At 41.0% G+C, this 16,213-nt stretch overlaps 1 protein-coding gene across 3 annotated transcripts; it reads left to right on the top strand.

Annotated features, from left to right (window-relative positions):
• The first annotated feature begins 233 nt into the window (after positions 1 to 233).
• stard10 (StAR-related lipid transfer (START) domain containing 10) lies at positions 234 to 14,705 on the top strand. Of its 3 annotated transcripts, none has more exons than XM_039789950.1 (7): positions 234 to 445; positions 1,938 to 2,150; positions 9,548 to 9,695; positions 9,841 to 9,944; positions 12,677 to 12,797; positions 13,355 to 13,407; positions 13,579 to 14,705. In XM_039789950.1, the coding sequence occupies exons 2-7, from the start codon at positions 1,992 to 1,994 to the stop codon at positions 13,783 to 13,785; spliced, it is 792 nt and encodes a 263-aa protein (XP_039645884.1). In that variant the 5' UTR covers positions 234 to 445; positions 1,938 to 1,991; the 3' UTR covers positions 13,786 to 14,705. The 3 variants fall into 3 exon arrangements, with proteins under 3 accessions (XP_039645884.1, XP_039645868.1, XP_039645877.1); XM_039789934.1 differs by lacking the exon at positions 234 to 445 and adding an exon at positions 453 to 577; XM_039789943.1 differs by lacking the exon at positions 234 to 445 and adding an exon at positions 1,357 to 1,621.
• Positions 14,706 to 16,213: the final 1,508 nt, after the last annotated feature.

The following is a 16,213-nucleotide window of genomic DNA, read 5'->3' as shown; positions in this document are numbered from 1 at the left end:
AACAAATAGAGTAATCATACAGGAGCTGCTTGCATGTTTAAACTGTAGAAAACAGTATAGGCCTAGGCTACAGCTTCTTATCCCTTACAAAAAAAGTGCAGGAACCCTGCAGGAAATCCCATGCAGGAGTCCTGTATGAAATAATTCTGAATCCCACAGGATTATGGCCAAAACATCTTGTAGATTTTCCTGTAGGACTCCTATGTCATTTCCTGCAGCATCTCAGGTCACAATCCTTCACAATTTTCATGCAGGAAATGTAATGCAGGATTTCAGCAAGGAATGTATATACATGTATCTATAATATTCATAAAAGTGTGCTGGAAAATAGAGTTTGGGTGGCCAGTCAGTGTTGTTCAGGGCTATTTCACAATGACTCGTGACATGAAAGAAAACGTGGGCCTCTTTTCCCTCCGCGGGTGACCTGCAATTCCTGGGTCAACAGGTAGGCCATTTTTTTTGACATTCAAAAATTGACCAAATGTGAGCCTGTTCTTGAACTCAGATCTGCTTCCAAAGTTTGTGCTAAATCACTTAGCTGGCTGTTGGCAGGGTTATCTTTCCTCAAGCTCTAACGGTAAGCTCTACCCTAACGTTACCATAAGTGCTAGCTAGCCTACAGGAAGAATTGTGTTTGAAAACAGATGTATTTAACATTAAATGGATGGATGTCATACACCATATTTTGTTCCCATTAACAAAATAGGCTAAACAAATTTAGCATAAACTGGATTAGGTTAGGTTTCCCAAAATGTTGGTGATTAAAGTAGGCTAAACCATGCAGTGAGCCTAGCTTTAAGTTGTATTCACATTCGTGGTTTGGTAACATGGTGTGTGTGTATAATATGGGAAAAATGTCTGGAAAAAAGTCACTTTTTTGATTAATGTTAATTAGCAGCGTTAAAGCTAAAACAAAAATATCGCTCCATAGACATTTTGGTATTTAAAAACTCAATTGAGTACCTTTTTAAAGTGGCTATGAAACAAAGTGATTCAAAACAACCAGGACAATGTGAAGCAGTAACAGACCGTATGTAAACCAGTTTTGGAAGGCAACAGGCACATGTATCGCAAGTAGCAGCATATCGTTTTAAAGCAGGATGTCTGAAATCGTTAGCGAAAGCGTTAACTAGAAAAAGAAGAAAAAAAACAATTAAATTCCTTAAAAGTCACCTTGCTTTATTTCCAATCAAAAGACGATACAATAAACAAAATGTCTTTTTAAGGCAAAGGCAAAGAGGCTGAGAGCTTTACGAGGAGTACCTAAAGGCAGCACAGGGAGGCGTTTCCATTGTAGCAGTCCCTGCGTCGCCTGCCTGCCTGTACAGCTCAGCCTGATTTCTCCTCCTCCCCACCTCCTCCTCTTCCTCTTATTGCTCACTGCATCTCCTCCACCACCTGCGACGCAGCGATGGAGAGCCGCCGCAAATGATTATTAGCTCACGGAAGACCACAATTGATAGAGAGATAGAGAAAGACGCACAGAGGGGAAGCCAGATAACGTTAAAGAGGGAGTTAGACGAGCGGAAACAGAAACATATGGCTTGTCTGAAGAGCGGCTGTTTCTGAGGACTGCTGAACCTCGGCTGAAACTTATTCAGCCACCGTGATCAACTAAAAGGCACATTTGATTCATCCATCTCATTGTTTGACACTTCTTTGCCTTATTATTGTGTGCCATCATCACCTGTGTGAGGCTGTGCTTTTATACATCTGTTTGATTATAGTTTGTGCGGGGTGTATTGCGGTTGTTTCACCTCCCTGAACGCGCACACTATACACGCACACTGATCATCACAAGACGCGTCGCAGCCTACAAAAGCTTCTCGGGAAATTTAATTACACAAGTTATTTCCACAGAAGAGTAGGACAAGAGTGGCTGGCTCTCTGCTTCCCTTCATTTCCCCTGCTCATCGTGTCTCCTCTGGGCCCAACAGGAGTCTCTTAGACCCCTCTCTTCTCCCACCGCCCCCACCCTGCGGTAACAAGCCATGTCTGGACAGACTGTGACCATCCCGGACGACCGGGCGTTCGCTAGCTTCAAGGCGGAGTGTCTGTGCGATGAAGGCTGGAGTATGAGCCACAATAAGGGGGGCATCACGGTGTGGACCCAGGGTCTGGAAGAGGGGAAGCCCATCCACAAAATGAAGGTGAGACTGTTAACCTCCGCAGGTATGAAACAGAAGATAGCGAAAGCCCCTAGAATATGTTAAAATACAACAAAGTATACATTTGACTTGTAGCCTATATCCTCACTTTCTATGGGAGGGGAAAAAAAAGACCCTGCTGTATAATCCAATTGGCAGGGAAGTGCTTTTTCTAAATTCCTATATGATTGAAACTGCTGACATGCTTTATCTGCTGCTTTTTGCTGCATGCTAGTTGCAGAGGCTTCTCCAACCCACCAACAGCACATTGCTTTTCAAACAAATGTATTTAGATGACACAGCATTGACACAGCATACTATATGTTGTCCCTTTTGTAAGCACGCAAACAAATGGGTTGTGTTAATAGTCCTAATATGATGCTAGCAGTGGAACTGTAAATCCTGCAGTGTGTAACTTTTTTTTTTTTTTTACATCCTGTGTTAGATTCACTTATCTTTTTATAAGTGTGTACAGTGGTGGGGTTGTGAATGTATGCCTGATACACACTATAGGAAATCCCCAGGACTAAAGCAAAGTGAGAGCCTCTGGAGGCAGGTTTAATTCTCTGGAGATACCATTATCCTCTGCCAGTGAAACTATTTTCAAGTCTCCCTACCCAAAAGCATATAAGGTAGTGTTGGGTTACTTAGTGGAGTTGGTTTTGCATACAGTTTGTCATTTAACACAGCACAGGGAAGTAAACAAAAGCTGAAATAATACAACAGACAAAAGAACTGATTATGGCTGAAAAGGATATTCAACTAGCTACATTAGTTTATGCTCTGATAACTGATGGTTAATCATAATTATTTGTAGGTATTAATTAAGTAAACTATTAACCAGTCTTGGAACTGCCTACAGTTTGACATTAATACAGTTACACAAGGTGCAGTAGGTAGTATGGCTGTGCAATGAATCGATTTTTAATCGTGATAAGTCGAGAAAAACATTTATTTTGCACATTAGGTTTTGTCCTGTGTTCTGAATGGAGGAAAAAAAAGGCTCACACGGGAAAAGTATTAGAGGGAAATTTCACAGTTCAAGGTGTTTTCACTGCTGATTTGTCTAACTGTTTCACTGTTGTTTTTAATTTCAATAATTACGTCTTTCCAAAAGTCAATGAGTAATCGTGTAAAATAATTGTGATTTCAATATTGACCAAAATAATCGTGATTAGGATTTTTCCATAATCGAGCAGCCCTTATAGGTATGGAACAAATGTAGTAGTTCCTGATCATTGTTTAGGTAAGGTAAATAATGTGACAGGCATGTGAAAGTACTTGATGAGCAAACTTTGTTATCTAGTCAAATAGCAGTCATGGCAGTTAACTCGAATGTGAATGTTTGTCTTGGGAGTCGATCTGGAGGCGTCGTCAGGAGAGGGATGACACTTTAAGTCATGAAAAAAAACTGCTGCGTATACCATCTAACACATTATATTTGACCACAGTCATTAATAATGCGTTGTTAGTGTTCCGGGGACAAAAAACAAATTCAGCACATTTGTGGCAACAACATACATGAATAAGAATAGATAATTTAAGAATTAGTTTGCACACACATGTTAAGATACAAAGTGACCGTTCAATACAACTTCCAGCTCCTTTTCTAATTGTAGTTAAAAACATTATTAAGATCATCAATCATTTGAAGAAAATTAAGTTTTAAGCGTATGATGTAGTTTGTTTGCTTAGGTGAGCTGTCTCACCTTTTTAACTGGTGGAAGTTTCCCGTTAATGTATAAATACCTACTGACAGTACATTCATACTTAGTTCATATAAATACTTACATAGACTAACTGGTGAAAATACAGTGTGACTTGTTCTGTATCCAGCCACCAAATCTAGCAGCAATTGGGACCTCCAGCCCCCTGAACATTGTTTAAATTGATCATGAAAGAAGAAAAAAAAAAAGGATTATTATATCACTGTTATACTTGCAGTTCCCTTTGCCAGTAGACACTACAGTCTCCACTTAGCCTTAAACCTGACTGACTGGCACTTTAGTGCTTAACTGGCTCAAATGTCTTTTAGTGTTGTCACAGTCACTTTAAAACACATTTTTGTTCACAGCTGACAGTTTTTGGTAGGTTGTTTCCAACCTTTACAGGACTTAAAAATCTGGTGTGTGTGTGTGTGTGTGTGTGTGTGTGTGTGTGTGTGTGTGTGTGTGTGTGTGTGTGTGTGTGTGTGTGTGTGTGTGTGTGTGTGTGTGTGTGTGTGTGTGTGTGTGTGTGTGTGTGTGTGTGTGTGTGTGTGTGTGTGTGTGTGTGTGTGTGTCTGCGCGCGCGTGTGCGCGTGCGTAGATCCGGGTCCGAGGAGCATAAGCCACCAGGTGTTTACTTTGTTAAATAAAGAGGTGTGTGTTTCTGTGTAGGTACAGTAGGTGTGTCCAGGGGCCACAACAGTAGAGGGATTTTCCCAGCCTATCTAGTTGTACCCTATACCCTTGTACCTGTATGTGTGTAGAGGGTAAGGGCAGGTGTGTTTCCTCAGGACAGCTCTGCAAACAGACGCACACATTTGGAGTTTCAGTGGGGTTCCTATCTATACTTTATCTTTATGTAAATACGACAGTTACAGGAGCTTTATTTTGCATGGTACATCATTCTCTATCACTTGTTTTCCACTTAGTCTCACACACAGTCAATCTGTAAGTCATTTCATCCAAACTCGGACATGGCACAAGTTTATTTATCCCTTTTCACAAAATGATTAGAGTAGGGGCATTAGAGATGCCACAGATACAGCTCTTCTATTTATAGACAAAATGAAAGCATGCATCTTTGCTGATGCATGTCAAATGATTAATGTGACTGTTGATCATCTTCTCTCTTCCTGTTTCCCTCTTCACTATAGTAACAATAGCACTAAAGAAAAAGTGATATATCCAAATCAGAGAGAGAGGGAGAACACTGGCAATCATCATCATTAGCGATCTACTGTAATTATCATCAGCCCCATTATCGTCATAATCATTGCCACTGCCATATTCATCTGTATCACAGCTGTAACCATCAACAACATATATTTTGTCAGCACAGGACTCCACACACACTGCCCAATGCGTGGGTGTCTGTTAGTGTGTGGTCTTTGTTTACTCTAGTAGTTTGACAAACTGTCAGACTGCGTCTCTGCCATGCGCACACCTGGGTTAACTTTCCCCCCTGCTGACACACAGGGAAGCCCAGCTCTGAATCACACACGCACACTCCTCCATTCTTTCATAATTGTCTTCCTCAATCATGTATCAGCACCCAGAGGAGCAAACTATGAGAGTTGACAGGTTGGAGGGACCGAGCGAGGGAAGGAAGAGAGTGGCAGGGAGAGAAGTCGGGTGAGACAGGGAATATGGGAGAGAATGAGTAGTGGGTGGAGTGGATTTGATGTGCCGGGGTCAGAGCACATTGGGTGTTCTGAGTGCAGTGGGTGCAGTGTGGACTCAGACCAGGCATGAAAAAAAAATACAAAAAACAAACAAAAAAAATTTTTTTTTCTTTTTTTTTTTGTTTTTTTTTTCCTCTTTTTTTTTTTTTTTTTTTTTATTTTTTTTTCACCCGCCTCTCTCTATCTCCATCTCCTTGCTTCATCTGTTGACTTCACTGAATTAGTGTGTAATTGAATTATTCACATGTGTACTTAGCTGGCTGTATGTCTTAATTCTGCACTGGATGTCTTTTGCTCCCTATTTTTATTTTTTATTTAACCAGGTTAGTCTCACTGAGATATAAAATCTCTGTTTTCAGGAGAGACCTGGCATATACAGTTCTCCTATGTCTCCTTTTCATTTGGTTTTCCTTCTTCCTCCTACTCCTGTTTCAGTTTGCCTGTGAATACAAAACATCCATTATTCTCCATGGTCTTTTCTGACCTACAAGTCCTCTGCCAATCTGTATACACACACACACACACACACACACACACACACACACACACACACACACACACACACACACACACACACACACACACACACACACACACACACACACACAACCTTACTCATACTGGTGTACTGTCATTATTTACTTATGGTTGCCTTCTGTAGATATAACACATTTAATATTTGCAGTATCTGTTTTTTTTTCTGCTGAGATACATCAACCAACATGGCTTTGGCACAGTTTTTGTACACTTTATTTTCAAAATCCAATCATACTGTATCCTGTATGTGTTTTTTTTTTTGTAGTTCCAGTATGGAGAGTTCATGTTAAAGAGTCAGAAATAAGCCTTTAATTCCATAATAAGCAGAGCGGTCAGCAGTGATCATCAGCATTCTCTGTTATAGGCTTTGTTGTTTTCCTGTAATGTCAATCTGCAGCCATATCCCCGTTCACAAACTTTCTCTTAACACTCACAGAACAATTTCTGGGTAATAACAGAATATTTGTAAAAGTGTTAACTGTTGTCTTAGACTGGCATTGCATTAGTTTAGGCACAGCAGTATCAGATTACTTTACAATCAGTAAACACATTTGAACAGTCTATGAGCTCGCATGAGCTTTGTAATCTCTCCTACATTGTATTTAGAGAATTTCTAATATTCTGCTCTCCTCATGTATTAAAATGCAAAGGACAAAAAAATAGAAACGCCTCCCAATATAATGTAGTTCAGTACAACACCACCTTTAACTGGGACCTCAGGTATAATAACATATAATTGACCAAAACTGAACATTCTAGGCGTCATAAAAATAGACTATGGCAGAAACTGTATTTACAGGTGTATATTGTAGTCTGGATCAACGAAAGTACGTTTCCAGGATAAAGCCTGACATCTGGCGCGTGACTCGCACACCGCATGTCCCTCACCTTCCGCTCTCTGTATGTTGCTGTTCTCAAAATCCCTTCGCCTCGGGAAACAACAACAAACTTCGAGCTAGCAAATTGCAAGCTGAAATAGTTTCAAGGTTTGAAGACAATTTGGATCGTCCAATAAGGCAGGCCTGCTTGTTTCTTTCATGGAATGATTGTAGAGACTTACAAAGAATATGTTGACAGCATTTACTATCTTAACCGGGACGTTTTGGGAGCGACTGGTGAAGATTGATATGGACGAAGTAAACACGGCGATACGGTGTTAAAAGCAAGTCATGTTTAACCATGTATCCAGCTTAAATATCTCACATAACTATTGTGGGAACAGTTAACTAAATTTAATATTGTATATCGCGTTTTCTTTTAGGGAGTGCAAATGTTCCCACAAAACAGGCTGCTTCCCGCGACTATTTTGAAGAGCCACCATTGCTGCGTCCGCAGTTCAGCGCCTCCCAAGACCTGATTGTGATTGGTTTAAAGAAATGCAAACAACCCAGTTTTTTTTTCCTCCTATCCTAGAGTGTATGTGTGGTGTAGACAGACCTTACTCCACAGCGCTGTGGAGACAGGTCCAGCAATTGAAGACTGAGGTGTACTTAATGAAGTAGCCACTGAGTGGCATGTATATATGTTGATCACATGTAGCTTTAGCTGTCAGATAAATTGAGTAGAACTATAAAGATGCATAAAATGGAAATACTAAAGTAAAATAAGTAGTCTAACAGGACTTTTTCAGATTCCTGTTCATATTATGAGTATTAGTATCTGACCAGTGTACATTCTAAACAGAACCATAACATTGCTCCTATGATTTCCTTGATTAAAATAATGAAGAGGTTAGACCGGGTGATGCCCTGTGCCACATTCAGACATTCACATGTTGAACATGGTATTTTGTTTTTAGTCTGCATTTACCGGCCCTCTGCACACAATCTACATTTCCTCGTTCGTGGTGAGAGGTCTGTGTAAGGGGGGAATGGCATTTCAATTGAGCACTTTCTATTTCTTTTGTTACAAAGTGTGGCTGGTTGTGAAGCCCTCTGAAATTGTGGCTAAGTCTAAGGGCTAGGCTATATAAATGGAATTGATTTAAACCACAGCAATTTGGATTTAGAGGTAGTAAAATATTTCTTTAGCAAGTAGGTTGGAAGCCAAAATGGGACGTTGAGAGTTATAATAATATCTGGTCCCAGGACATTTAATTTCACTTAATGTGGGTCTTTCTGAAATGGAGACTTTTCAGTGTGTCTGTCGGTACCATTAATAAGCAAATGTCAGCATGCTAATGTGCGAAACTAAGATGGTAAACATGGTAAACTTTATACCCGCTTAACTGCAGCATGTTGGTATTGCCAGAGCATGTTAGCATACTGATGTTAGCACTTTTGTGCCTAAATAAACACTCACAGAGCTGTAGACCCTTAGTCATGTTATTATATGATTTTTTTATTTTTTTATTCCGTGATTAGGAAAAGTATTTGTAGATCCATATCTGAATGAACACTTCAGATAACAAATTTGTAGTGCATATTTTGTGCTGTTGCACCAAAGACAGCTGTACAGCCAAATGTAGTGTAAAGTTGGTGATCATTCTCTTAAATGAAGCCCTCTGGGAACAATGGAAAGAAGATGGTGCAGATTGAGTTTCAACCCTCCTGGACTGACTTCTAATGAGAGTTAAAATCAGCTGGGACAGACAACCACCCCTGGTCCATTTCTTTCTCATTTACTCTTCTTCTCTCCCTCTGCTTTTCTCTCGATCCCTTTTGACCTCTCATTTGCTCTTCTTGTTTCTTTGTGTCGCTCATCCTCCATTTTCCTGTCCTTCTTTGTTGTTGTTGTTATTATTAAGCTCATTTCCCCCTGTCAATTGTAACTGTAGTAACCGCTTTACTCGAGGGCCGCAGACCTCTTTTTACACGGGGTGTATGTACATTGCCATCTACTCCTGTGAAGCTGACACAGGCAGGGTTTCATTAATGCACCGTAACACACTATATCTTAAATCAACAAGTATGGCTGTATAAACAATTAAGTCCTCCTAGATTTATAGAAAATGATACTTATAATTTATCTGAAGTGTATATGCGTGTGTCCTTGTCCTGTACTATTGTTGTTTTCCATTTTATGTCTAGTAATGACTCATCTGTGGTCAATAGCCTGCCTCTTGATTCTCTCCAAACTTTCTTTGTCTCTCTGACACACACACACACACACACACACACACACACACACACACACACACACACACACACACACACACACACACACACACACACACAGTCTCTTTCTCAGCTTTCTAATACTCTCTGACCAACTGATGTCGAATTGTTTACACGTCAGTTGCCAGTTGTGTGTGTGTATACATGTGTGTTTCTTTCAAATTCATGAGTGTGTGCAGGATCCCTCAACACTTGCATTGGATAGAGCTCTGAAATGTTTTGCAACATCAGTGCAATAGCAGGAGCTACGTGTGGTAAACTCAATAAATCTGGTTTAGTCTATGATCCAGTTATGTTAGCTGTGTACGTTTGCTTTATTGTCTAAAAATGAACACTCTTTCTGTCTCTCTTCTTCACAGTGTCGGATGGTGTGTAAGGACGTGTCGGCTGAGACCATGTACGACGTTCTCCATGACATTGAATACAGAAAGAAATGGGACACAAACGTCATTGAGACCTTCGATATCGGGAAACTTACCGTCAACGCGGATGTTGGTTACTACTCATGTATGTTACACACTTAAGTGTAAACAAGCGTTCATTTGTCACTAATATGATTTGGGGCTGTAAAGGGAAGCAGAGACGCATACAAAGTGCACATTGATCTGCAGGACAATGTTTTGTTGATCAGATTTATCTTGTGTGTTAACAGGGAAGTGTCCAAGTCCTCTTCGGAACCGCGATGTCATCACTCTTCGCTCCTGGCTTGCAATGGGGAAAGATTACATCATCATGAACTACTCTGTCAAACATGCCGTGAGTACACACACATGCAAACACACAAACGGGGCTTATGCATGCTCAGCTGGGGCCCTGCTTATTCACCCTTAATAGAACTGTGCACATGTGCTCAAAGGTGCATTGGAAAACAAATGGCCCGTTTTGAAATGAGTGCACATTTGTTGAGCCGACATGAACGTTGATCCAGTTAAGCAAGCTTAAGGGGGTGTGTGTGTGTGTGTGTGTCAGTGTGTGTGTGTGTGTGTGTGTGTGTGTGTGTGTGTGTGTGTGTGTGTGTGTGTGTGTGTGTGTGTGTGTGTGTGTGTGTGTGTGTGTGTGTGTGTGTGTGTGTGTGTGTGTGTGTGTGTGTGTGTGTGTGTGTGTGTGTGTCAGTGTGTCAACTACTGCATTCAGAAACTAAAATGAGTTTGGCAGCCCTTGTTGCTTTTACCTTGGTAAATGATGTAATGTACTGTGCTGGTACTTCTTCAGTTTAAGTATAGGGTAGATAATTTGATTCAGTTGAATACATTGTGTTTTAAGTCCAGCTTCCAGTCGTGCTTTTTAGGAACCAGAGTAATTTGAATGCCAAAGGCCAGTAAAACAAACTGAGTGCTGAGACCACGTGAGTGGGTTTCGGTTTAGAATCAGGCACAAAACTCCAGCCTTAACTTTGGCTGTATTTCTGTGTTTCTTGTTCAAGAGGAAGAAGAGGAAAAAAACTATCATGTGTAAAAGCCTGGACCTCTCTCTAGGGCTGCAACAACTGATCAGTTTCATATTCGATTAATCTGTCTGGTCAGAAAATAGTTAAAAATGCCTTTTCCCAACAGTCTCAAACCAAAAGATATTCAGTTTACTATAACATAAGACAAGGAAAAGGAACACATTCTCTCTCAATTGAGGAACTGGAACCAGATAATGTTTGGCAGAAAAATTACTTATTTGATAAGTTGATTATCAAAATAGTTGCCGATTCATTTTCTGACAATCAACTACTCAATTTACCAAGTAGTTGTTTAACTTGTACCTCTCGTGATCTGTTTTCCTGTCTTGTTTCTTTTTCTTCTGTCTAGCTTGCGTTTCTGTCTGTCCCTTGGTCTCTCTTTCCCTCTGTTTCTCAGTTTCACCTCACTAATATAATGTTTACAAAAGGATAAGACGTTTCATGTGACACTTAGCTGTTGACTTCCGCATTCCTGCATTAATAAGGTGTGTGTGTGTGTGTGTGTGTGTGTGTGTGTGTGTGTGTGTGTGTGTGTGTGTGTGTGTGTGTGTGTGTGTGTGTGTGTGTGTGTGTGTGTGTGTGTGTGTGTGTGTGTGTGTGTGTGTGTGTGTGTGTGTGTGTGTGTGTGTGTGTGTGTGTGTGTGTGTGTGTGTGTTTAGCCAAGGTCACTAGGTAGAGTTGAGAGCTTGGCTTGTGGAGTGCAGTTTAAGGGGGATCCTTAGTGGAGTGCTGAGTTCACACATCCACCGTCAGTCCACTTATACTGTATTTGACACTACACTCATCTGCTCTCTTTCCCATGATTGATAACTGCTTATTCACTCGTTTATTTGAAACTGCCCTGTAGTAACTGTCGAAGTATAAAGTTCTTGCAAGAGAGGCCTATATATTTATATTAGGGTTACAGCTAATGACTATCAGTTGATCTGTTGAGCATTATTTTAGCCACAATGGCAGCCTGGCTCCAGGGATAGCAGTGCTATTATTGGATGGATGACATTTTGTGCATTTTTGTACAGTTAGCAGTTAGCATTGTGAGCATTGTTAGCATGCTGATGATAGCATTAAGCTCAAAGCAGCTCTCTGCCTACAGTAAGTGCAGCTTCACAGAGCTGCTAGCATGGCTGTAGACGCTTATGTCTTGTTGATTAATCGTTGAATATATAAAATGTTTAAAAAGCCCATTGTGAGTTAAGTAATGACTTAAAATAGCTATTTTTGTCTGACCATCATCCAAAAATCAATCAAGTTAAGTAAATGTTCTATCAATCAAGTAGTTGACTGATTATTAGGTCAGATATGGAGTTTCCTGGTATGGCGGATGTGTCAAGAATGTAGAGAGACCTCTCATTGGTGACTAATACTTCAAATCATATAGTCTCTCTACATTACGTGAGCACATTATAATGTTGTCCCATATTTCCCTGAAACCTGCAGATGTAGTGTATCACGAAAGCTGTCATTGTACTGCTAGCAGAAATTCCTACAATGTAGTCTACTAGAGAGGTGTAGAGAGGTGCAGGCAGCATAAATATGAGTCAAATAGTGGGGAAATGATAAAGCAGTTATCTGAAGGTCTCCTCTGATAAAGGTTCTTTAGCTGACTGCGGCTCTGTGTGCTTTTTAAGTGGTCCGCAGTGTGCCTGTCCCAATTAGCACAGGCTAACCAGTGCTGTACTTTATCATCATGAATAATAATCTTGACATAATCGGAGGAGCCAGCAGTGGAATAGTGGGCCTTTGCTGCTTCTATTCACAGAATAGTGTGGACTGGATTTGCATCAGAAAGATGACTGACTGGCAGCAGAAAAACACAAAACAGAAAAGCACCCCAGAATCCTAGTGCTTACCCTGCACAAAGTATGTTGACCATTTGACAGACCATTTAACCATTTACATAATAAATCAATTAAATCTGGAGCTACCAAAAATGAATGAAGATTTCACGGGGCTCCTTGCCCTTTTCAAGGTTGGTACATGCACTGAATAAGGATGTTATTTCCAATAAGAATCTGTGTATGTATGTGTATTGTCTCTACAGAAATACCCTCCTAAAAAGGACAAGGTGCGAGCTGTGTCCATTCAGACTGGTTACATGATCCAGGACCAGGGACCAACCAACCACTGTACTCTCACTTACTTGGCCCAGGTAGATCCACGAGGTAACTAGCACACACACACACACACGCACACAAAGGCAGTCAACATCAAAAACACACACACAAGGACCAACATATACAGAAATGCATAAATAGAAGTACACAAACAAGACTGAAGAGCGCACACACACACGCACGCACGCACGCACGCACGCACGCACGCACGCACGCACGCACGCACGCACGCACGCACGCACGCACGCACAGGTGCTTAACGCAGGCTCAAAGTTCTAATGAATCATTCATTCCCCTGCCTTTATGTCAAAATGAGTCGCCATAGTAACCATATGAAGGACAGTCTATTTCACTGCTGCCTCGCTCTATCCCTCTTCTCTCTCCCTTCTCTCTTTCTCTGTTCATTGATCTAATTCTCCCTTTAATTCACTTCCTGTCACACTCTTGCATGCAAGTGCTAATTGTGTAAATGTCTTTAATCACTGATTTGTAATGTGTTGCAGTGAGTAGCAAGTTACAAAGCTCCACTTTGATCCTGGATGACATGACATGTAATAGAGCAAGCTTTTTATTTATTCCTCTGTTCACTCTGTTTCTCTTTGCAGGTTCGTTACCCAAGTGGGTTGTCAACAAGTCTTCCCACTTCCTTGCTCCTCATGTAAGTCATTTGCAGATTAACGGAGATTATTTTTGGCATATCTAATACTGGCAAAGCATTTAAGTACAATCATTTCCTTCCTGCTAGCTGAAGTTGTTGATAATCGACACAGTGAAATAAATGGATATGTTGTCTTACTTGTGTGTTCTTAATCTATGTTGTTCTTTTTAGGCAATGAAGAAGATAAACAAAGCCTGTTTGAAGTATCCAGAGTGGAAGCAGAGACACAACCCTGGCTTCAAGCCCTGGCTCTACCCCGAACAGACTACATTACCCAGCATCCCGCTCTCTGAGCTCAGCATCCAGCATGCCGAGAGCCTGGAGAATATTGATGAGAGCTCCCTGGCTGAGACCCAGGAGAGAGAAGATAGCGACTAACACACACACTCACACATACAGTCATGTATTCATACACACACAAACAGTAATGCAGGGTGACATGCATGCCTGATACACATCCATAATTACCCTTATGTTTATGTGATTCTATATGTAAGTATGTGTCTATGCACATGCAGTTGCATATGCAGGCATACTAACAGGCACATGTATGTAAGCATTCATGCACACAGACAAACTCATACTTGACCAAATCCATCTCATACTTGCATACAATATTCATGAATACATAACATAGGTGCACTCACAGATACACACCCACCCACTCACAAGGGGCACTTGTGAGTGGGCAACCCCTATTCATTGTAATCAGAGAAGCTGCTGTTAATGTGATTTTTCATGCCCCTTCAAGGGATATCAAAGTTTTCCAATCGGGACCTATGCAGATTACTGAAAATATATTTTGCTATAATAATTTACTGTTTAAATGTTATGAGTAACCTGACAGTGGACATCCAGCTCTCATTCAAAATATGAACAATGGATTTCATAATTATACTCCTTTTATGTGCACGTTATGAATACAATCAATCTAGTCCGAAACCACCTCAGTGTAACCCCTAATTGTCACGTATACAGCAAGTACATAACTGTACACATATGGACACTCACTATTCACTACTCACTACATTCGTGCACACAGACATGTATACATACTCAGTTTGTCTCTTGGCCCATGTTGTTTCCCTATCTCATTATGTGTGTCTGTCACATTTTGTAAGCACATGATAAATATGCAGGTGTGCAGAAGGCAGCTGGAACCCCCAACCTGCAACCCTCTCATACACACACATACAGATTTTACACACTTACTGTCTTCTCCTCTAATTGAGAGATGTATGAATGTATGTAGAGTTTAAAAATTAAATACATATTCCTACAAAGGTTTTCAAATTTCACCTGTGAGCGGAGTCATTTTTGTCTGTGTGTATTTCACGTGTCAGTGCCTTTGCTCGGGTTGATTTCCGATGCTGCAGGTTTGCATGATGCTAAAATAGGCAGGCCTAGATGGTTGATCTGCTATCCTTCTTTCAGTGCATCATGCTAAAATAGGTTTATCTGCTATCATTTAGACATTCTTTCAGTGTGACACACACACACACACACGCACAGACACACAACCATTAATTTAAAAACTGCACTGCCATTAGAACAGGGAACCACCTTGACATAAATCCTAATGATAAACAGGTTTTAACTCACTGGAAAGTGTGCATGCTTTTTTGTTGGCTTGATTGCATGCAGTGGTCACTCACATGTATGTGTGCGCAGTGGCCTAGATCAAAATGAAGAATCCCCCAATCGATTGGCATGGCAACTCTGATCGACTCGGCATCAAAGGGAGACTTTAAGAGATGACAGCTTGCCTGTCACAAAGGAAGTGATTTATTTTAGGGTGTCTGCCCTCCCTTTCCTATGTAGGATTTAGACTAAGAGCATATACATTGTAAATGCACCACATGTACAACAACGGCTACAATTTCTGTTTCCCTGTGGTCACACTAAAGATGGCATTAAGCATATTGGATACACATAAGATGAGAACATTATTTGAAAGTCCATGAAACTATCTGTGTCTGTGAGTCAATAAATACATTTATTGCATGTCATCCTCTCTCACTTCCCCTTTTACAACATCTGCCTCTGCATATGCACCACATAATAAATTATGAATGATAAAGGAAAGAGTATGCGAGAGATGCAGAATATGCATGAGGTGTACCCAGCTCTGGTGTTCTTTCCTACAGCTGCATTGAATGTTGATGCATCCCTCTGCCCTTGTACAGTATATGTAACCACCCATTCATCCATCCTCAGAGTCTTAATGAGGCCTCTCACTCAGCCATCATCATTATGTGCATGTGTGTGTGTCAGAGAAAAAGGGCTGCATGCGCACAAGTGTGTAAACTGCGTGTCCCTGTGGCATCCCTGTAATGTCTTCCATCCGCCTCCACAGCTGCAGGAGACATATAAGCAGCACAATGGCCGGTATCCCTCTGTGTGTGTGTGTGTGTTTTTGCATATGTGTCACACTGCCACCCCCACAGTAACCCAGCCCACCAGGGCTGGAAGCCTGCTGATGACTCATCACCACCCCACCTCCTCCTCCTCATCTCCAGCTCCCTCTCCCTCCACCCCTTCTATTCTCCCCCAACTCCGTTCCTCAATTCCCTCCTTCTCTGTTTCTTTTCTATGTCTTCTCCCCAACTCTTTATCACCTCATCAATCCTTTCATCCACTTCTCATATAGGCCTCTCTTCTCCTTTGATCTTCTTCAGGTCTTTCCTCATATTACCCTCTTCTCCATCTTTTTCTCCTCTCATGTTCTCTTTTCTATTCTCTTAAAGCATTTGTTCTCCATTATTCTTATCCTTATTCCCATCATGTCTCTCTACAGTCCTTAGCT

Source organism: Perca fluviatilis, chromosome 2, assembly GCF_010015445.1.
Source record: "Perca fluviatilis chromosome 2, GENO_Pfluv_1.0, whole genome shotgun sequence".
Lineage (NCBI taxonomy): Eukaryota > Metazoa > Chordata > Actinopteri > Perciformes > Percidae > Perca > Perca fluviatilis.
Note: the sequence above shows the minus strand (reverse complement) of the source record. Positions and strands in the feature narration are given on the sequence as shown.

Excerpts from the sequence above, each read along its gene's own strand:
- stard10 (XM_039789950.1), top strand. The coding sequence starts at position 1,992 with ATGTCTGGACAGACTGTGACCATCCCGGACGACCGGGCGTTCGCTAGC. Across the intron at positions 9,696-9,840 it reads GGATGTTGGTTACTACTCAT|GGAAGTGTCCAAGTCCTCTT; the intron begins GTATGTTACACA and ends GTGTGTTAACAG. Across the intron at positions 12,798-13,354 it reads GGCCCAGGTAGATCCACGAG|GTTCGTTACCCAAGTGGGTT; the intron begins GTAACTAGCACA and ends TTCTCTTTGCAG.